Genomic DNA, 22,498 nt, shown 5'->3' with positions numbered 1-22,498 from the left:
GTAGAACTTTCTGTTACATCTCCTTTGGTCTTCCCCCCCCCTCCTTTTTTTAAGGAGTGTTGCAGCATTTTCAGAGGGCAGTGAAGAGCTCCAGACCCATTACTCATGTCGCATGCTATCTACATAAATATCTGATGTTCATGGTTTAGTTGGGAGTACATTCTTGGAACAATTCATTCTACCTCCGCTATCCATGAATTCAGTGGTTGACTCCCAGTATAACTTTTTCTCCTTTTCCTAGCAGATGAATTTCTTTAAGTAGGTCTGTTTTGAAGCCAGTGCAGAACTTTGATGGCTAGTAAACAAAGCATGTTCAGTTAGAGCTTCCTCTTTCAGATTAGACCTTGTCTGCGGCCAAATTAAACAGGATTTTAAAACTGCAAAGTCTTCTGTATACACACTCTGATTCTCTCATGGAAAATAAATCATTGCAAAAAGTATCTTGAGAGCAGCACTGCTGTGATGCCTATTTTATTAGGCAGTACCTTTCTAGAGTAAATTTAAAAGCAAAATAAATCAAGCTGGCTCTCCAGAACGGCAATGAGACTTTGTATTTTGGTCTGATAAGGCTTACATCTCTAGGATTTAAGTCAGTAAATACTCTTGTAGCATCAGTAAGGTGACTGTTTCATTAAAGGTTTTGTTGCATGTGGTCTGGCTTCATTAGAAGCATCTACTACAACTACCATGCCAGTGACACATGCCTTATCACTAGATAGCCTTTAAGGTATTTATGGGGTGGGGGGCACACAATTCTGATCGGGGTTGAACTTCCTTAGCGCTTTCTTTTTGTTTGCTTTAAACTCTTCGCTCCTGTTAGTTGAGAATCCATGCGTGCCTCCGGCGATGGCTTTGCTGTTCTCTTCAGTGACTGAGGGGTGGGCTGAGAAATCTCCACTTAAAACATCCTGATCAGACTAGTTGCTTGCAGGATGGTTTGGTTTGTGGGATGCTTCCAGTCAGCTCACTGCTGTTTCCAGGGAGGACTGGGTAGGGTAGTTTGAGCAGTGGATGCATCCCAGAGGGTTGATTTGCCTCTTCCTATATCTGCCTCCAACTGGAGACGGGCCATTTCAGCTCAGATGTGATGTGGGTACCAGAGGCTGCTGGTGGGGGACAGAGGTGGCTGGTTGCACAGTGGGATATGAAGTTACTGTACAGGGAGATGTAGTTGGCCCCAAAATTTCTTTCCAGCCACTGAGGCTGAGTCGTCCTGACTCAGGATTGTCTGCTGGGAGGATGGGTTTGGGTGATGGGCAGGGGATGAGAGGAGAGCGGGAGAAACGGAGTGTCATAGGTGCTGACTGTGGCTCTGCTTCTAACTCCTGTCTAGACTTGGAGATGTTAACAGATAGGCAGCACAGCACATGGAAAATCAAACCAAAACCACCACCTTTCCTCTCTTTCCCATTTTTTTTGGTGAAAAGAGTACTGGTGAGGCTTCGACCCAAAGAAATCTGTGATCATGATCCTTTCTTGGGAAAGGATGTCAAGAAAAGCGGAATGGGCTGTGCTGTTAGAAAATACAACAGAAGGATCGTGTCCTCTGTATCATTGATTCTTCCTAACAGCATGTTCCATCTTTCTTGCCTGCAGCTGATAAACTTAGGTGCCCACTTAGGTGCATCTTCTTGCATAGAAATAAGGGGATTGACTGCCTGTGTTATTTCTGGCTATATAGTGGTCTTCACTGGGACCAGTTGCTTAGTTCCTCCATAAAGTGAGTTCAGTTACCTTTAAGCTAAGGCACCAGTTTCCCAGCAAGGAGGCTTGTCTCCTTCAGGAGCTACACCAACATTGATGGTGAGGCAGATGCTGAATGCCAGTGGGCAGTCTCTGCTGGACTTTTCAGCCTCAGCCTTGCACTCTTTAACTGGCAATGGGAATTTGGGAGCGGAGGCAAAGCAAAAGGTGGCATCAGACTATGGGGCTGAGGTATGAAAGAATAGAAAAAGGCAGTGGTGGTGACGGCCAGGTGTGGAAACACTGAGGTAAAAGGCAGTGTTAGCTGAAGAACAGATGGGTGTAAACTGGCCTGAATAAATCCAGTTGGAAGTTGGATTTCTTGCATCAGAACAGTGAGATTCTGGGACCGCTTTCCAACATGTTAGCAAATGAAGAAAAGCTGGTTTTTTTTAAACTGATGGATCCTAGTAAGCTGTGAGTAGGTTTGATGAGTGAAATAAGAAGGCTGGATTCAGTATTAAGAAATCTTTGTGTCTGCAGTAATTTGCTTTGCACTGGTGGGGTAGCATGACCCTCCTACTGGCTTTCACTCTTCTAACACTCTCTTTTCTCCCCTAGGTTGTTGACTGAGCTTGAATCTCCTTCTTGGTGGCCATTTAGCAGCAAGCTCTGGAAAGTGCCGTTGGAAACGAAGCCAAAGGAAACCGCCACAGTTTCCGATTCGAAGAACCAGGAAGGAATCATAATTAGAATTCCAGTTATTATCACCCACAGAACAGACTCAAATGTCAAGCCAGGAAAACTCACACTCTTCGCTTCTGGCCTGGAAATCAGTGACTGCAATTCTCAGGTCATTCACCGGTTTGAATCAAAGGATGTAGATGATATCAGAGTTCATACGCCATATGAAATCAGTGTCCGTCAGAGATTTATTGGGAAGCCCGACACCTCTTACCGGCTCTTGTCAGCAAAGATGCCAGAAGCAATCCCCATCTTGGAGATGCAGTTTAGCAAAAAGATACAGTTTTTAGAAGATGCCCTAGGATTTGTTGGTGCCAGGAAATCTCCTCAGGTAGATTTGGGGACCTCCATTTGGCAAGCAGGTATGTGAGAGACAAAGCAATCCACCTGTAAGCAGTAACAATAAGCATCAAAAGTTTTCAAGTGGTTTTCAAACTCAGAATAGTGTATAATATTTACAAGGCAAATCCTACCCCCCGCCCCTGCCTAAACGGTGAGACCATGCTGATGATAAAATGCAATCAATAACCACCAGGTGACTTTAGACCCTCTTGCCAAGAGAGAGGGGGTAGAGGTGACAGAAGTGTGTGGCCTTGTTTTAGTTTAGTCGGATTTACTTTCTCCCAACTACATTAGCAAAACCTGTGACTGTAGCTGCTGAAGCTGAGTGTCCCTCAGGAGCCTGACAGCTGGAACTTGCCAAGCCCTCTTTAACATTGTGCTCTCAGCTGGTGTTGTCGCTAACTCCACACCGCTTTGTGAATGGATTAGCTTAATTTGAGTTTCAGCTACTGGCCTGTGTTTTAACTCAATGTCACTCTTTTTCCTGTGGTTACCAATTCCGTATTGTGCCCCTCTGTGAGGAAGGGTCATTAGAAATCCATTCTTTTCTCCTGACTGCATGCTTCAGGATCCTCTGTCATTGCTATTTTTCCTTTGTCAGTTTGTAGCTGGAAGCATATTTATATTAAACCTGTTGTTCAGTTAATTGTGGAAAGCTTAAAACAAAATTCCAGTCCGGGAAGTTTATAAATAACATCGGATAAACATCATGTTAATTTTCATGTCTTAAAAAAATGGAATTTTGTTATTGGGCAAGTTCAGGTGTTTGTATTTAGTAGATTTTAAGTCTCAGATTAGGTGAATGCATAGTTTAATCGTTTTAAGATAACACAGTGGAGACTGAAACTCTTTCACAACAATAAGTGACATTCCTTACCACTATTACTTCTAAAATTCCTGGGGGGGTTGTTTTTTTTTGTTTTTGTAATCCAACCCTGGATACATTTGGAGAGCTGGTGAATTTTTGTCTGTTAGGAATTTATTTCTATGAACACACCTGAATCCTTTTTTTTTCCTAAAAATGACAAAAGAACAAATTGGTGGATGGATTTATTGCCAGTATATTAAAAATAAGTAGAAAAGTGATACAATAAAACAATGGATTAACCTATTTCTGTGCACCAAGCTAAAACTGGACTTCAGCAGGGAGGAAAATGTCCTCTTGTTGATGAGTTGTCAAGGGCCATAGCTTGGAAAAGCTTGTTAATTTTTAAGGAAGTAAGTCTTGGGCATCTGGCACTAAAATGTCAGCACAACAACTTAGAGGAAAAACAACCTGCTGGTTTCTTAAGCGCTGAGTTATTCCAGCAAATTGGTGTTCAGTTCCTGATGGTCTTAAGACTGGTTACATAAAATAATTGGTTATACAGCCCTACTGTGCTTAATTTCCCACTGCTCTGCTCTGTTTGCATCTGAGTCAGTGAGTCAAGGATATTGCTCTCCTACCCCCACCTGCATTTTGACTGTTTAATTTGGAAATGTCAGTTAAGAAAACTGGAGGTTATGGAAATCCTGACTTCTCCAGCTCCACCAAAACCCTGTTTGTTCCTTCCCCGGAGTCCGTCACCGTCTGTCTCTGTCACAAGATGGCAGTCACGGACTGTGTTTGAACCTCTGGGGTTTTTCCATGGCTGTTCACATGGTGGAAATACTGATTTTTAATTTTTTTCTTTTTTTTTTTTTTTCCTAAAAGCAGGGAGGGGGGGGGGGGAAGTCTATATTATGCATGCCTGCCTCTGTGTACACATAAAATATATGTGTCTATTTTCAGATAGCGAATGTTGATTCAGAGACTTATAGGAGAAATATCCTTGCAATGGAGGTATGTCTGTCTCTGCAAACTGGCTCGGAGCATTCTTTGCCCTCAGTGGTGCAGCTCAGAGACGTGAACTTTTCCACAACTGTCCTCGTCTCATCTGGATCCTGTCTGTTTATACTAGTCCTGCCTTAAAGTTGTGCATATTGCACACTTGTATAAGTAAATACAAAAAACCCCTCGTCTTTCCTAAGAGTTTTGGCTTGATTCCACCTAGAAGAGGAATTTGTGAAGAGTTTTAGACACACCAGATTATCTGAAAGTATTCTTAGTTGCTTTGCATGTCTTTCCTGACTGTATTTTTTCAGACCAAGCCGCACGGGGGTTTAAATGCTCAGGACAGAGCAGCGAGGTTTGTTTTATAACAGAGGTTCTTCTGTGCTGGATCAAGCCAGTACTTTCCTAGCCAATAATGTTCTCAATAATGGCTGATAACAGCTACCCAGGATTAAAAAGCACAAGAAATCCTACAGTGCGCCTGCAGTATAACAATCTAGGGCAGTGCTGTCTCAATCCTATAGCCAAAGACTGGCATTCACAGTCTTTTATCCCTTTTGAGGCTGCTGAATTTTTCCTGCTTACCCCTGTGACCGAATATTCTCATTATTATGAGTTTCCAGCACTTTGTGATTTGAGATTTGGTAGCTTCTCGTCCCTCACGTGGTGGCAGCGAGTCTCCCAGTCCAACTGGGTGTAACACAGATGAAACAAAATTGCTTTTTAAATGTTTCTGCCTTTCTATTACATTCTGTCCCCTTTTTTTAAACTAGAAAATTGCTGAGAAATGACAGATCTCCTTCCTCCTGCCATTCTTTTTGTGTGCGTCTGTCATATCCCACTCCTGTTGTTGTCCTCAGCGATATTAGTGGAGTGGAATGGATAGATTTCTTGTTTTTAATGAAATAATTAGCATATGGTGACACTCAGCTGATAAACACAAAGAATCTTGTCTGGCTGTTTGCTGCCGTGGGAAGGTCTGTTGTTCCCTCCCCACTTTGTCCTCTGAGGGAGACCATGACAGTAATTTACCATAAGCAGCATTTTTCAGTGCCTGGCTCTTAGGCTCTCTGAATACGAGGAGCATTTGCACGGGGTAACACTAGTAGAGTGAATGACTTGCTTGTCTTAAATCTTGATGGTGTCCGAGTTCAGTGACTCGGGCTGATAACCGAATAATTGCAGGGATTATGAGTTTGCAGTAATTACTTGAGAGGGATTTAGGATTTGGTACTTTGGGTTTAGCTTTTGTCTCCCTTTTCGTGGGGCAGTAATGCTATCCAAAGCGGTCGGGTGTACGCTGTCAGTTGGCCAGCCAGCTGGGCACCAGCTCTTCAGCCTGGCAGCGGGCTCTGGCATCTGATGTTCTTTCTGTCCTGATGTACATGAGAGCCGCTGTCATTGTCCTGCGCTGGGTCAGGCCACATGCTCACAGGTGGCAGCAGTAGCGTTATCTTCCTCCTTGGTACCTCTTTAAGGGGGAGAGCTTCGGAGATGTTTGAAGCGCCTCTAGGAGCCAAGCTGTGTCTCGGGTGTTTAGCACCCATCTGCATTAGAAATAACAACCTTTCCTTGCAGCACGTCCCTGCTACCCTACTGGGTAGTATCAGATACTGCAATAAGAGCTGATGCTTTAAATAAAGGACAGGTGGCATGTTACATGAGGGATTGCGTCCACGCCGCTTAGCTGGGGGTGGTTGTTAGCGTCAGTGTTGCCCTTCTGTTTCAGGGGTTTGCTGACTTGACTCTTGGGCTCTGTCCCTGATCCATCACTTTTAAATTCTTTAAATAAAAAGATTAAAGAGCGAAGAAGCAGCAGGTGGAGAATCCTCATTTATCTGATTGGGAGTGTGTTGCTGCTTCTTTGCTTTCTGTTCAGATGAATCCCCACAGCCCAAAATCAACCCGTTCTCCAAATGCTGCCTTTAATAATAAGTCATCTCTCGGCAGCCTGGTCACCTCCAGGTTAGGTGTTGTACAAAATACAGCTTGAATCCTTTCTAGAAGAACATAGCTTAACGAGCAAGGTTGGGTTAGGCTTCTCTGAGTGCGCTTGTCCCCTCGCAGACTGCTTTGGAGCAAAGTAGAGGTCAACCAGTTTGATAGTAGCACTAGTCCTCCCCATGGGTACAGGAGATGGCAGTCTGACCACGGGAATTTCTCTTGCAGCCACAGGACTCCTGGGAGGCGTGGTGCAGCCCTGCTCTCTGTTGGGAGGTGGAGAAGGGATGGACAATGACGAGGTTCAGCTGCAGAAGCAAGAGAAGATCTCCCAGGAAGAAGCACAAGAGCTTAAACAGGTATAAACTGAGATAACTTTGATAAGAGTTGTTTCACTCCCTCTGCTTCCCTAATAACATGCATTTTCATCATCAGAAGCATAGTCATTGTCCTTAACAAAATATTCTTCTACCTAAATGTAGATGGGCATATTAAAAAAATTAGTTAATCAAGCCTGTGATTAAAGTGCACTGATAACTTTCTATTTCTTTTTAACTATTTTGAACAAATCAGGGATTATCAGCAAAACGTATTAAGTGATAGAATTATAATCCAAGGAAAATCCTTAACCATAACCTGTTTTTTTCTGAAGAATAAGAGGTTTAACAATTAAATAATTTTCATCTTTTTTGTGTTTTCCCTATGCTACCTTATTCTTTTTAGTAAGGGGTAGCAGTTCTGTTTCAGAAACGTCCACAAAGCTGAACAAAGAGAGAACTTGTAGTTAGAAAATAAGTATACAGTCTAGCAAATTAATAAAGAGGATATAGGTTGAAGATTTTATTAGAAAAAAATATTTATTTAAAGTAATCCGGTCTGATATTGTTCCTTTAAATGACTCTTTAAGGAATTTATCTCATAGCTGACATTCAGAACTTTTAGTGAAGAAACCCTCTTCACTAGTATGTGGTTGATCTGGAAAGAGTGAACTAACCTGAAAAGCAAAGGAGTACGGTTTTCATGGTTTTTCCATTAAAATATGTTTAGTGGTGGTGATCACAGCCACATCACAAGGTGTGATTGAAGATTAAACTTTATTCTTTTTTTTTTTTTTTTCCCCTATAGCATCTTCTTCTCTTTGATATTCCACCTGTAGCTTGGTGATAGCATTATGTGAAGTCTTTGCTAATTCCATTGCCTCTTAGCCAAGACTGCAGTTTTCCAGCCTCCTTCTTTTATTTTATAGTTGGGAATTAGAATACAGCAACTTCTGTTAGCTTGAGTACATTTCAGAGCCACAAGCACTTAGTGGCTTGAGTGGCTAAAAATGAAAGCTTCTTGCAGGAAAAATCTATTTATTAAAATTAAGCAAAACAGTTGGATAAGTAAGAGTTTAGCTGGTGCAGAAGGTTAATTTCAGAAATTTCTGAAATGCTCTGTGTTGGATGGTAGACTAGAAACAGTGTTAGATGGCCAGCGTTATTTAAAACAAAACAAAACACTTTCAAAATTAACTAGAGCTCAAAAGACAGGTCTGGTGTTTATTTATACCACACCAAGACAAGAGTTTTTAAGCCAGTTAATGATTTGGGGTGAGCTTGTGGGATGGTGTGGGTGGGGAGAGGATCTGAATGCCAAACTGACAGGCCAAGAATTAGTCTGATTTTTTTTCCGAATAACTGCTGAGCACCTGTTCCCTGAGAGTCAGGCCTCTTTAATCATCATTCCAGTCATTAACAATTTTAAGGTACATGCTGTAATTCCTATAAAACTCCTGTTAGTTTTTCTTACTAGGAGTCACCACATAAATGCACAGTTTTAGACCAAAACTTGCTTCAGTACCAAGATATAATCAAGAGCTTTCGACTGAAATATCTTATTTGGGCTTTTTGAAAAACAAAATGGACTGTTCACCATTTAATCATTCTCCCTTCTCATCTTTTAAAGAGCTTATCTCCATAATCTACCATTTCATCAAAAAATAAGCGTTTTCTGAAGCAGCGTTGACCTTTTGGAGGATCTTGAAGGAGAGTATTTCTCAACTGCAGTTGTACAAATATCAGCAATCTGTTATTCATGCATGCATACACTTTGTGCAGCTGTTATGTATTTAGAAGGACTAGTTGTTCCTCCCTTAGATGTGAGCTTTTCAGCACTATAATTCTGATTTGCAGCCAAAAGCAGAAAAGCTAAATGCGTTATGAAGGGTTGTTGGTCATGGGCTACAACTGAAGACACATTCTGCTACACCTTGCAGAAGAGACTCTTGAGGAATTGCTTCCCCAGGGCCAGTTCTTGACGGTTGAACACCAGCCTTTGTTGATGCTTGATATTATCAAAGCAGTTGGCTGTGACCTGGAGAAGGAGAGGATAAGGGAGTTCAGCGTCTTCCATCTTGTGACATGGAAATGAAGGCTCATCTTGTAGAAACTCCTCTCTCCCCAGCTGCTCCCCCCCGAAGCATTGCTTTTTCTCATTGCTCTAAAGCACAAAGCAGAGTGAAATAGCTCAGGATCTTTCAGTTCTGTTAAGAGAGAATGTGGTGAGGTTTAGAGGGGAAGTGTAAAGATGTGGAAGTGAAGGAAAACGTGATTGAAGGGGGCACTTCCTACCAGTAAAGTCAGATTTGAAAGGTATAGAGGTTGGGGATGTATTCTAATGGGGTTCAAGGGCAGCATCGTGGTAAACGCCGTATAAAGCCTTTCTGGTATTGAACCCCTAGCAGCATTGAGGTAAAGATCTTGAAACTACATCTGAGCAGGACATTTAATGCTTCTCTAAGGTATGTCAAGGCTTTATCTAAGATTGTATTTGCCATATTCAGTCATTTTATAGATGAGAAGTGGGTTAAGTCCATAAATACAAAGCAGGGCAGGGAACCAGGAGCTTTGTCTCATTTTGAGCTGTGTGGCCTTAAAGCAGTCAGTCATGAGCTAGGTTGTAGGGTGCTCCTTGCTGAGGTGTAGCCTCCTGCTTTGTCCTTTTTTCTCCAAACATGTCTCATCAATGAGCACTGCCTATAGTCTCATAGTCGCTTAGTTTTAGCCTGCAGCCAGGGCTTGTCTTTCATTGATGCAGTTGCTCCCAGAGAGCTTCTCTCCACTGCTTCAGTTCAGCTTTCCATTTGGGAAGTGAGCAGGATGATGGTTAATCACATTTGCAAAGCATTTAGAGAGTAAAGGGGGAAAACAGTTACAAGTGTAAAGCATTAACATGCATCGAAGAGAACGGTACTTGTGGCATCATACTTTCATGAATGAATGAAAGGTATTTGAGGTCCCTGTGTTGATAACTACAGTGTTTTTTCTGAGCAGTTTCCTCTCTTGAGGATTATGATCTTTTATTCTTTGATTATCTGTAATGCCAGCACTTGTTTTTTTTTTTTAAAAAAAAAAAAAAATAAATCACAAAACCCAGAAGAGCTCGGCTTTGTCCCCCTCATTACTTGTGATGGGGGTAAGTCCAGCAGAACTTTTGAAGTTGGAGAAGTAAGAGGAATTTGTGATGAACAGACAAATAGATGTTGCTCTTCCTCTCTCCTCAAAGTACTTGCAGTAGTAATAATAGATGTTTTGCAACAGGAATTGTTGAATGATGCTAAATTCCTTCCATTAGAGCTGGAAGCCCTGAGATTCTGCAGTTGTGATTGGGTGCCTGAGTAGCAGACCTCACCAGGACTTCATGAAGGGATGTTTATGTTAAAAAACACAGAGTTTGTGGCAGTGTGAGCTGTGATCCTTAGCTGTGCTACAGAGATGGAGAAAGAAGCCTACGAAGTTCCTGTGGTCTGGCTGAGTCTCTGCCCACGGCCCCGCTGTGGCTGACATAATGGCACCGGGTGTGAAAGGGGATATGGTAATATTAGCTTAAGGGTTGTGGTCGAGTGGGGGAAATTCACTAAATGTGAATTTATTTTGCCAAACCAGTGCTTTCCAATTTCTGAAAACGTTCCTGCCAAAGAACTGTTGCCCTGATATTTACTGTCTGCAGATTGCATATGCCATGAAAATAGAGATAGTATTAAAGAACTTAATTCTGTAACATCTGGGAAAAAAAACACATCCCGGTGCATGTCTTTTTGACGTTTGCTTCCTCGATGTCTTCTTGGGTCTAGATGGTTCCATTTCAGTCCTTCGCTACTTTCAGAGTCTCTTCAGTGTTTATTTACCCTTTTATCATGCCCTCAACTCAGGAAATGGCAACCGTTAGGTCAGAGAAAAAGCTTTTTGTTGAGGAACCATTCATTCCAAGTGCTAAATAGCAAATTTGCTCATAGGATGGCCTTGTTCCATGGCCTATAGCAATCAACAGACAACTGATCTTAAGAGACACGTGTAATGACCATGCCTGGGATTTATTTTTTGGAAAGCACAATACAGGGAGAGAACTGAGGTCCTCACAACTAACACTTTGTATTTGCTTGTGTGTAACTTAAGTATTTGATGGTACCAAAATAAAAGGTGGTAGTTAAGCCTGTGGAGCTGCTTGAGCATTTTTTTCCAGACAAGACCAGTGATAGTGGCACCATGAGTGCTTAGTACTTTCTGAGAAAGTAAATAAAAATCAGACTTCTGTATCAGCCCAAGAAGAAATAACGGGAGAAATCAGCCACTAAGAATAAGATAGTAAACAGTGACCCTTCCATACTGTCCAAATAGCCACTGGCTCAAAAGAGCTGATCCTTTAAAATTTGTCTGCTTTTGCGTGCTTCAGATACAAGGGACCTGCTGTCCTGTTAAACTTGCCTATTCCCATGTTTTCTGTGCTCAGAAGTTTTGTGCTACAGGAGACAGCCTGATTTTCAAGAGCAGGCAGAAGCCCTTTTGCAAGTGGCTGGTGTAGAGCTTGGGTATTTGTACACCAGACACCACTTGGGATCAAGCAGAAGGAACGTCTGTGCTTTGCATAGCTACCGGCTGATAACAGCAATCCCAAACAGGAAGCATGTTAAAGCGACGTAAATTCATAGATTTTTGTTACGGCAAGTTGCGCTTGTCTTGTGAGACATTGATGAATGCCCTCTAGTAAATTGTGTTACAGTGGTTTAAGATGTTTCCACTCTCTACTGTCTCCTTGCCCATTTCCAGGTGCTACAGGAGAGCATGTGGACAGGCCTCTTAATATTTTTGGCAAAAGATCACTCAACCCCTATTGTGGGCTTGAGTTTATGATGGGACTATGAATTGTAATATTTTAGGTGTTGTCCTTGCTTCTTGCTCACCTGAAATATGTTCAGCACAGAGGTGAAGCACTGTATGAAGTCATGATACGTTATCACTGTCAAAACCTCTGTTTGCACCCTGGTTCAGAGTACTGCAAATGCCAGTTCTTTGTTTCCTCATAACAGGTGAATTTGGCTGGGAAAGCTGCACTCAAGAGCCATTTCTGGTTATCTGTGCTCTGCTTCAAATTCGGACTTCAGTTGCACAGAGATAATGGAATGGATCTCGGGGAGGATTTCAGGGAGTTCAGACTACAACTGGCAATGCCTCCTGCACAACGATGCTTTCTGTATCTTATTTTTACTGCTGGATACTCAAATGTATTGAGAGGGTAGATCATATTTCTCAAAGTTTAGCTAAATTATGTTATTATGATGGCATCTCGGGACCCAAACCAAACTGAGGTCTCCATTGTAAGATCTTTAGGATACAATCTTTGTTTGTACAGTGCCTGACACTTTGAGTTTAGCTCTTCAGGTGGTGTGGCAAAATGAGAAAGTAGTAGGGCTAAGTACTGAGTAGGTTCACGGGCTTGGAGTCCTCTCCCATCATCCCATTTGTGTCTCTGCTCCAACTAAACCGGTTGCTCAGCTCTCACTTGAGCCAAAGCAGAGAGGAATGGGCAACTCCTGAACTTTAAGCAGGTACATAAAATAGAGCAGGTGAATCATGACCTGAAGTGCACTGCGTTGTCTAGGTCCCTGTAGTCTGTGCGAGGATTTGAGGTACAGAGCTTGGATGGACAACTCTCCCCCCAGCAAGGCCCGAGTCTGCTGTAGTTGAACGCTTGACACAGGGCGGATTTGGAGAGCAGAGCGCTTCCTTGTTTTTTACAGCGAGAACTCTGCGTGGGAATATTAGGTAACTTGCCTGGATTTGCACAGAAAATCTGTGGCTGAGCCACAAGGATAAATCAGACTTTCCAAATTATAATCTGGTGGCATAAATCTGAGGTTGTCTCAACGTGAGATTGACCAGTGCCTGAGGAAATGTGCCTTTAAAGTGAATCTTTGATGGGCTCATACCTGCTCTTTGGCTTTGTGTAACAGATAGAGTTTCACGCTGAGTTTTTATGGCTTGGTTTGCTGTCCAAATTACGTGCTGGCACAGAAGGCACTGCTGCTCTGAGCAGCTGACAGAACTGGAGCAGTGATAACTAGACATCTTGCCATCATTTTGCTTTGCAAAAATAGTGACCAGCTTTGGCCAGACTTCAGATTCCAGTAACTCTTTCCAGCAAGCTCTGTGGGCTGTGGTGGAAAAGCATGTTAACCATTTCAGGTCCCATTGGATTGAGCAGCCGCACTGAACAGTTGAAGATGCTGACAGAGAAAGGGTTAAGGGATTTATTACCAAACTCTCTTAGGCAAAGCAAATTAACAGATAAAAGTGAGCCGCTTGTCTTTTATTTTTGTGTGTGAGTAACCACACCGTCATTGCCTGCTTCGTTTCAAGGCAGAGCCTAATTGGCAGGTGAGCTGAGCAGAGCCCTGTAGCTGACTGAGCTTCCATTTTACTGCTTTCACATTTTAAAAGCTTTTCTGTTCTCAACAATTGTGTCTCTTTCTGTATTTTAAATGTTAACTATGCTGTAGTGAATGCTATCAAAAGTAATCTGGTTTGAAACTAAAACTGGTTTTCCTGCTAAACCTGGGCCTTTTTTGGCACAATTTTGATTTACAAATAAATTGGGTGGCTCTTGGAGAGGTGGGGAAGGAGGAGTGTCCCTGCTTCCTTTCTGCATCCTCTCCTGCCAACCCCTGCTTTGCTGCATGGCACTCTTGGAGGCTTGCACCACATGTCACCACGTTGACCTTATGTGCTCGCCTCAATGAATTTCACAAATTCATGTGCTGGGACACGGCTCAGGAAAGTTGAACTTACCACACTACTGAGGGTGCTCGGTGATAAACCTCCAGAAGCATGTGCCTTAGTGCAGCAAAAGGTGGAGGTGTTGAACGGCCAGAGGGACCATCCTGGAGCACCTGTCGAGCTGAGCCGTGATCTAGAAAGCGTTGGCAGCTGCTGCTGCTTTTGTTCTGCTGTGCTGGAAAACAAACTTTGGGATGCTCTTGGATAAAACTTTTTAGTAAACTTGCTGAAAAAATATCAGTGTGAACCATCTTTAAATCATCTGCAAATGATGAAGCACTTGCTTTTCACTGCCATCCTTTAGGATATACTGAAGGAGTGAGGTCTCTTCTCTCTTAAACTTTTAATTCTTTATACTAGTTTATTGGAGTGGAGGCTGAAACCCTGTAATCTTCTCTCAGCTGAGCATTGAAGCTGGCCCTGCTCTTACTTGGGTGGAGTGGACTAGAAGACCTTCAGAGGTCTTTTCTAATCTTAATTATACTATGACTTTATGAATAGTAGGAGTTATTTCATGTAGCAGTGGCTACTTTATGTATTTATATGTATGTCTGTATATACAAAATGTATGCAGAAGAAGCTCAAAGGAAGGCTTGAGGGAGAGCCACCTCTGAACTTCCCCTTTCCAAGTAGTAGAGTTACTTCTTCAGGAGAGGCAAGACCTTATTCCAGACCTGTGTTCTGAATCATATACGTGATAGATTGGATCATGTAATTTTTCTTTTTGGTGCGTATCCTACACACGTCTACCACCTCCAGTTTGGGGAATTCAGGCTCACTTTCCTGTTACAGTGAAAGAACCTGAAGTGTTTCATTTGGAAGAGAAACAGAGGGGGTTTTAGCTTGTAGTTTTGGTAAGAACAGAAAAAGGTAGATTAAGCTTGATCCATGGTTTGTTTTGTATTTTTGCTTTGGCAGCCAAATTGCAAAACCAGTTATTCACACAGCCGTATTTCTAGCTGCTAGTGATTTATGGAAAGAGCTGAGAGATATTTTACGAGATAAATCTCACTACTGTGGCTGACGTCCAGCTTTAGTCAAAGCATTTTGTCTGCGTAAAATTCCCCTGCCATTCCAGCTAGATATGATATTCCTCACTGCTTTTCTCAAACCAGTAACTTTCATAGCTGCAAATGATGGGACTGCTGTGGAATTCAGCCCCACATGTGGATAGAGGGGTTGCTGATGTTTCACAGCAGCTTTCTGGGGTCTGATTATATATATTCTAGAAGGAAAACAAGAAAACAGAGTTTGCCAGTTATTATGAAAAAAGTAGAATTAAATATGTATAGAGCACAATTCTTTTTCCCTATTTTACCAATAGCCACAGATTTATTTTGTTAGACAGGCTGCAGTTCTGGTATCTTCAGTAACGTTGCCTGGATGCTCATGTGTCACAGCAGTTGATGTTGTGGGATAGCGCTGGGGTAATTCGCTTTCTTGGAGACTGTTACTGCGATTGATTGGATAAACTGCTCTTATTAAGCAGGCAGAGTGGAGATATCCTCGTGGCCCATCTGTGGATGCCAGAGGCAGCAGATCATGTAGGCCAGCAGAGACAACCCCTTTATGATCTGAAGCAACTGAGAAGCTGGATTTCCAGTCAGGATGATATGGTGCTTCCAGATGTCCCTCTGATACATCCGAGGGAAGGCAGCTGAGGCTTGCCTGAAAGCAGGTGCTTTCAGTTTGTGCAACCAGGCTTGTTAAGGGAGTAGCCACAAGAGGGAAGAAAAAGCAGTGATATATAACTCGTGCCTGGGACTGCTGCTAAAAGGGACCAGTGTTACAGGGTAAGGAATTAAGACAGATTTTTCTTGTGTTGTTTGGATCTCTGCTCTTGGACTTGGTTGTGTGAACTGTTGAAAATTAAAGATGAGCAGGCCCCATAAGCCATAGGCTATCGGCACAGATGTCTCCTAGCCTTAAGAATTCATTAGCCTGGCTTTCTCCTTTCACTTTAGAGGCTTCTGCCTTGTTTGGACCAGTATCTATAGGCTTTTTCAGACAACAGGGTCTCCTCACAATCTTGGAGTAGCTCAGGGTGTTTGCTTACAGTCCCACGTATGAACAGTAATTTGCGAAGTGTAGTGTAAACCGGTTGATATGTAATATAATGCTTGCAGCCTGGAATAGAGCTGTAGCCAGTGCATCTGTTGTTTCTCATCTCGGGTACAGCGTGAGCCTCTTGGCTGCCTTGACGTCCATTCATACCACACCACCCTCTAGTCCCTTGAAAATTATTTGTTTGGTTGCCCAAGTCTCACTTTTTCCCTTCTGCTCCATCCAATGACGCTTCTTTCTTTAGTGGATTGTAGTAAAACATTTTCTGTCCTTTGACCTGGTCCCTGCCTAACCTTGCTACGCCTTCAGCCACGTGATCCCCTCCTGGCTTTGCACCAGCCGTGCTCTCTGTCTGCATTGGCTCTCAGCGTGCACAACATCTCAGGACATGCTACTGCTCTAAGATGCAGACGTACCAAGGAGATACTAACAGACCCAGCAAAAAGCTGACGTTTACACTGATTTTTACTTCTAATTGATCCCCCCCCCCCCCCACTCCCCAACCCTAACATTTCAGATTTGATTTTTCTGGTCTTTTGTTCATTGTTTAGTTCATCTCGGTTCAGCTTATGGGAGCAAGACCTGTGTCTTTACACCAGTATGCTTCAAGGCAGACTCCAGCAAATTATTTGGTCCTTTAAAGCAATGAAATAACTAATTGCCATGGGTCTGTTGCCTTTGTCAAAGAACTGGCTGGTTGATCGCTGAAAGCTCTCAGTCTTTTCTTCTGACAGATACTAAAGAAGCTGAAGGGCCTTGCCTTGGAGACAGAAGCCGAGCTGGAGAGACAGGATGAAGCTCTTGATTCCATCACTACCTCCGTGGACCGCGCGACGCTGAATATTGACAAGCAGAACCGCAGAATAAAGAAACTAACGTAGCTCCTGCAGGAGCCACAGGGGATGGTATCAAGAGGAACGTTCGGGGAACCGTATTTTTCCAAGACTGTTTCTTTAATAGACAATTTGATTGCATGGGAGGTGTTTGCAATATTGTCTGGAATACGATGCTGCTATTGTCGAGTTCCTGAGGGTTTTGAAAATGTTTCCAGACTTGAATGATGTTTGAAGGCTGGTTTAGGATTAAAAAGGCCAAGACTTTTAATTGTGGTGAAACAGTGATAGTGGATTCTTTACTACAGAAAAACTGTAAATATGAAGGGATGTGATACAAATCTGAATCAACTTTTATGTGCTTTTTTATGTTGCTGCTTTTGAAAGTTGTTTTTTTTTACTGCAACGAAGAAGTGAAGGAGAAATGAACTGCATATGAGACTACTTTAGATGATTACAGCCTATTAATTCTCTCTCAAGGTCTTTCTTTAAAATAGTTAATAGCTGAACTAAGGGCCAGATGTCCAACTGCAAGTCATTGAGGCTTTTTTGTGTAAGTTAATGCTGAGGTGAGCAAATGATGGTGATAAAACCTTGTGTTCTCTGAGCAAATAGTTTTAATAGGTTTCAATCATTCTTTTAATGTACCCAGAAATTTTATAAGAGTAATGAAGACTTAGTGGCCACAGCTGTCTGTTGCCATATCCTGGGAAATCAAGGGAAGAAGGTTAGTTGATGTGCATGTATTGGTAGATACATCTACTTATTGAGCAGTTTGGTTTTTTTTTTTGGCCATTCAATAAATGTTTTGCTTACTTAAGTCACTTATAAAAAGTAAGTGTCAAAGTTAAATCCATGCTTCTGCTTTCCAAAAAGGGAATGCTGATCTTTGATGATCATCTATGTATTTGTGGGTGTTTTATTTTTCCCCTTTAAACTGCGGAGGTAGCGATGATTTTAGAGTGGAGGAAGTGATTTTTTTATTCAGTTCTTGGAGTTTGCCATTTGTATATCCCTCACTTGCACACAGTGGGTTTCTATTTTTGGTAATAGTCTGACATGGGATGCAGTGTCCTCAGAGCATCATGAACATAGCTTTCAGTTAGGGTGGTCCCTAAATACCACGTTGGATCTGGGCTGCCACGTCTCTGGTGGATGTTAGTGGAAGATCTCTTGTCCCTTTACTTCTCTGTCCTTCATTTTCCAAGGACCTCCCTACCATTCGTCTCTGACTCTCTAAATGGGAACTTCATGAGTTGTGCTCCCATCATGTGGTTTTTATGTGTCTACTCCAGACTCACAGGCTGAGGGGCCTATGGTCGAAGCTGTAGACATCTGTACAACACTTGATAGTTGTGGTACATCCATCTATCTTGTGGCTTTTATTTATTTGCACTAACTGGTGGTAAAGCATTTCAAGACTTCTTGTAGACCTGTATTTCTAAAATAAAACGGAATACTGTGAATTGTTGTCTGATAGGTTTTGTTGAGTTTACAGTTGGCTCCATGGAGACTACAGGACAGTGGAGACCTTTTCCGCCCCTAACTTAACTTCACACTATATACTAGAGATTCCAGTTAATCCATATATCTATTGCCTGTGGCAGAGAACTCACATTTCATCAGTTCCTACAGTCTACCAGCTATTTTAGTTCAAAGTAGCTGTTGTAATATGTCTTTTTTTTTTTTTTAAAGTGTTTTTATATTAAAAAATTCTTCTTCTATTGCTTTCAAATGCAACACTTTGGTGCAATATTTTTAATTAGTGAAGCTTTCAATTGTTTATTCCACTGATAGCTGGTGTGAAATTTTCCAGTTTCAGAATAATGCAGCCTACCTTTTGAAGAACGGTACAGTAAATCACATAGAGTATGTTGTTTTCAAGATCTTACTCTACCTTGTTTTGTATTACTTCATATTAGTTTGTTAGTATTGGAGTAAAGTGTACTTCTGCACTGCAAGTTCTTAATTTACAGTCCAAGTTGTTATTGGCATGCACTTTACCTACTTGCTGAATATGGCGATTATATACACATACATTCTATGTACTGTGAAATAAAATAATGTCTGGGGTTCTCTTGTTTGTTTCTGGTCCCCAAATCACTGTTGGTTTGCTGTGGAAGGAAGATATGTTTACAAAAGTAATTATTTCACGAATTTAAAAGTATACTTTGCACAAAATGTGTGTCAGCTGAACCTGGTGCTGACTGGGGACGAGTCTCTGAACTGAATTAGTCCAAACCAGGATTGCCAAAAGTAAATACTAATTACATGTCATTTAGTTTAGCATTCTTTGTGCCATACTTTTTATTGTTGTGGTTTTTAACACTAGCTGTTGCATCTGATTCAGTATTTTGTGGTTTGTGTTAGTCCAACATGTCCACGCTAAAGCAAAAAATTGTGATATTGTTTGTAAGAAGTGACCCATTCTAGAGCTGTGCATTAGCTGAACTTCATGTGCCCGGAGGACTTTCAGTCTGTAATTTCTCCATATTAAATATCTTGGAATAGTGATCTTCTCTCTTGTTATTCACTTGGCTGAGAAGTTGCAGTAAAAATACTCTTTATCTACCCCTTTGTCATACCGTGGAACACAATTTAATGTAGCGCTTCGTGTAGGGCTGGGCTTTAGGATAGGCTTTTTCTAATGAAAAAAAAAAAAAAAAAAGGAAAATATTGACTGGTGGAATATTATCAATGTGAATGTCAGCTGTCCTCAGCTGGACAGTGAAGGGGTGAATGTCAGCACAGTGTACTCTGTCCTGGAGACTGTGGCGTAGGAACTGCTCCAGCTCTTATAGAGTGGACTAAGAACTGCTCGGACATGTCACAATTCAAACAACTTCTTGGTACACGTGTATAAATATTTCACTCTGATCAAGACTTCTCTTACTATGTAGTAATACAGCTTCTGTTATTGACAAAAGTGCTTAGAGCCTCCTAAGTTCCCTTTTACTTTAAACCCAAGCACCATTATTTTCCAAATTATGTCGCAGATCTGGACCAATGCTCCTTAGGGGAAGGTGCAGCTGGTACTGTGCCAGACAATATTCTCGTGCTTCATTCTTCACTGACATGTTATCTACGTGAGACTTAGAGACATACTTCTAGGATAACTTTTGCCTTTCATATGCAGTTTGTTAGTTCTTTGCAGGTCTTTTACTACAATGTGAAAAGTGAGGGGCTTTGTTGTTAAGAGATATAAGGAAAAAACTAATAAGAGAGGTTCTAACCTAAAAAACAAATAGCTTTTATTTGGGAAGGCTTTTCAGCTCCTGCAAAACAGAACTAGATTGTATTGTGTCATATGGTGGGTGTATAATCCAATGTGTGTTCATGGCAGGGATGAGTGAGCCTGAAATGCCTGGAGCTTAAACGTATTTCTGCATAGGAGTTTGAATGTCTCCTGTGGAATCATTGAAACTGGTAATAAACATGGCATTTTGCAATCCTCAGACAAGTGGTGTAAGGAGCTTTTTTCAGGCAATTAATTAACCAAAGCCTCATAATAGCTGTCTGTGTTTCTAAAGCCAGTGCTTTGAAACCACTGGTATGCTCTTCACAGAAGGAAATGGAGCAAAGCTGCTTGCAAATGTTGAAGCCTGCCCCTGGGAAGAGCGCTTGGGAGAGAAATTGGCTGTATTTACTTTTTAATATGACAAACCATGGCAGCAGTATCCCTTGCCTCTGCTCGCTGTGTGTGAACGATGTCAAACCTCAGCCTGGTAGAGGGAAAAATAATTTTGTAATGGTCCTAGTCATAGGTTTAACAGCTGGGCTTTGCAGAATAAACGGTGCTTGGCTCATCTACCACCCCGGGCTCGTGTGTTTGCAACTCGGCACGAGGCTCCTGATGGGGCTGCTTGGGCTGTGCATTGTGGACCTGGTGGGAAGTGTGCTGGCTTAGGCTTTGCCCACCAGCCTCATCCCTGTGGCAGCAGTGCCCAGTGAGCCCGTGCTGCCACTGGCGAGCATTTTGCCTCATCGAGGTACTTACGCCGGGTGGGGCCAGCTGCGTGTGAACCAGGGCACACTGAAGACAAAACAAGCACCCTGGATTCAAGCTGCCTCCTGTTTGAAGAGGAAAAGTGTTTGCTTAAGGGTTTAAAAGTCCACCCTGGCTTGTGTCAAGTGGTTTAATTTTAAACCAGCAGATTTTAACCCTGTTACGGTTTGCCAGCAGAGGGGTTAAAGTAGTTCAACACCAAAATTAAGAAGCCCAAGTTCAGGATTCTGGCATTTTTTGATTGTTTCCTAAGCGCTTAATTAGATCCTGGATGTATTTAAACCAAATGGATTAAGCCAAACGGATGATGGTGTCATAAGCTATTGCCTTAGAGCTGACTGCACCTTGGCCATACCAGCCTGTTGCAGCTGCTAGTATGGAGTTAAGGCTTATACTGTCTGGTTCCCAAAAGCGTTAGCCATGGGCGCTGCTGTTCTCAGCTTTCCTGCTTAGCACTGTGGATTTGGTGCACTTTGGAGAAAAAAAAACATGGAGCTAGAACCGCCCTGGCTTTTTGTGTGACAGCTAAACCATTGAACCCTAAGGATGCTCATCGGGTGAGACAGTAGTAAGGAAGAGGGAGAGCAATGGGGCTTTTGCCTCTCAAAAGGGTGGCATAGGTTTGGGTGTAGACCCTGGTTTTGCTGGTCGAGAATCTATTCAGGAGCTGACAGCAAAGAATGAGCTTTGGTGGACTGGATTATATCAGGATGGAGTGGGGAAACAGTGCTTGAGATTTCTGGAAGAAGAAATCTGCTGTGCTGGGTAGGATGGGACTGTTTCAGAGAGGAGAAGGAAACTGGAGGTGGAAGATCAGAAATGATCAGGTTTCATTTCTGGTACTGCTACAGACTGTCAGCCATGCACATTGCTTGGGATTTAATTCAGATCCTCTCTCTTGAACTTTATGCTCACTTTGGGCATGCTCCCTTTGTATCAACTCAAAACGAGGATCTTCATTCTGGGTGTTTCAATTGCTTATCTGTAACATGGCAATATCACTGTTTCTCATCTCTTCAGTACCCTAAAAAAGCTAATAATCTTGAGTCCTAATTTATGTTAAAAGTGCCCATCCTAGTGTGGAACTACTTTTGTAATTAGGGGAGCAAACCCAGCAGTTCCGGGTACTATGAATGAATGTTGAACCCACTGGAACCTCCCTCTGAGTGAATTATGGTTCCCCCCATTTCACAGGTGGTGGTAACTGGAGCGATGGGCTAAGGCCAACTGCATGAGCTTCAATAAGGCCAAATGCCGGGTGCTGCACTTGGGCCACAACAACCCCCAGCAGCGCTACAGGCTTGGGGAGGAGTGGCTGGAGAGCTGCCAGTCAGAGAGGGACCTGGGGGTGTTGATTGACAGCCGGCTGAACAGGAGCCAGCAGTGTGCCCAGGTGGCCAAGAAGGCCAATGGCATCCTGGCTTGTATCAGCACTAGTGTGGCCAGCAGGGACAGGGAAGGGATCTCACCCCTGTGCTCGGCACTGGTGAGGCCGCCCCTCGATGAGTGGGTTTGGTTTTGGGCCCCTCACTCCAAAAAGGCCATTGAATGACTCGAGCGTGTCCAGAGAAGGGCAACGGAGCTGGTGCAGGGTCTGGAGCACAGGTCTGATGGGGAGCGGCTGAGGGAACTGGGGGGGTTTAGTCTGGAGAAGAGGAGGCTGAGGGGAGACCTCATCACCCTCTACAACTCCCTGAAAGGAGGGTGCAGAGAGGGAGGATGAGTCTCTTGAACCAAGTAATAAGTGATAGGACAAGAGGTAATGGCCTCAAGTTGCGCCGGGGAAGGTTTAGACTAGATATTAGGAAGGGTTTCTTTCCAGAACGGGTTGTTAGGTGTTGGAATGGGCTGCCCAGGGAGGTGGTGGAGTCCCCATCCCTGGAGGTGTTTAAGAGTAGAGTCAACATAGCACTTAGGGATATGGTGTAGTTGAGAACTGTCAGTGCTAGGTTAACAGTTGGACTAGATGATCTTCAAG

General features: G+C 42.7%; 1 protein-coding gene across 7 annotated transcripts in view; it reads left to right on the top strand.

Annotated features, from left to right (window-relative positions):
* The window catches only part of SNAP47 (synaptosome associated protein 47), a 30,350-nt gene extending 11,322 nt beyond the window's left edge, over positions 1 to 19,028 (top strand). For 2 of the 7 annotated variants that reach the window (XM_074867250.1, XM_074867062.1), the window contains 3 exons: positions 2,305 to 2,789; positions 6,752 to 6,882; positions 11,871 to 16,215. In XM_074867250.1, the coding sequence (XP_074723351.1) occupies positions 2,305 to 2,789; positions 6,752 to 6,882; positions 11,871 to 12,080 (826 nt within the window). In that variant the 3' untranslated portion in view covers positions 12,081 to 16,215. Of the gene's footprint in view, positions 1 to 2,304; positions 2,790 to 4,540; positions 4,592 to 6,751; positions 6,883 to 7,648; positions 7,967 to 10,138; positions 10,995 to 11,870; positions 16,216 to 16,399 lie in introns of those variants that run through there. The other 5 variants (XM_074867158.1, XM_074867343.1, XM_074867517.1 and 2 more) reach the window with 5 other exon arrangements.
* The last annotated feature ends 3,470 nt before the right edge of the window (positions 19,029 to 22,498 follow it).

The sequence above is a fragment of the Strix uralensis genome, chromosome 1 (assembly GCF_047716275.1).
Source record: "Strix uralensis isolate ZFMK-TIS-50842 chromosome 1, bStrUra1, whole genome shotgun sequence".
NCBI lineage: Eukaryota > Metazoa > Chordata > Aves > Strigiformes > Strigidae > Strix > Strix uralensis.
Note: the sequence above shows the minus strand (reverse complement) of the source record. Positions and strands in the feature narration are given on the sequence as shown.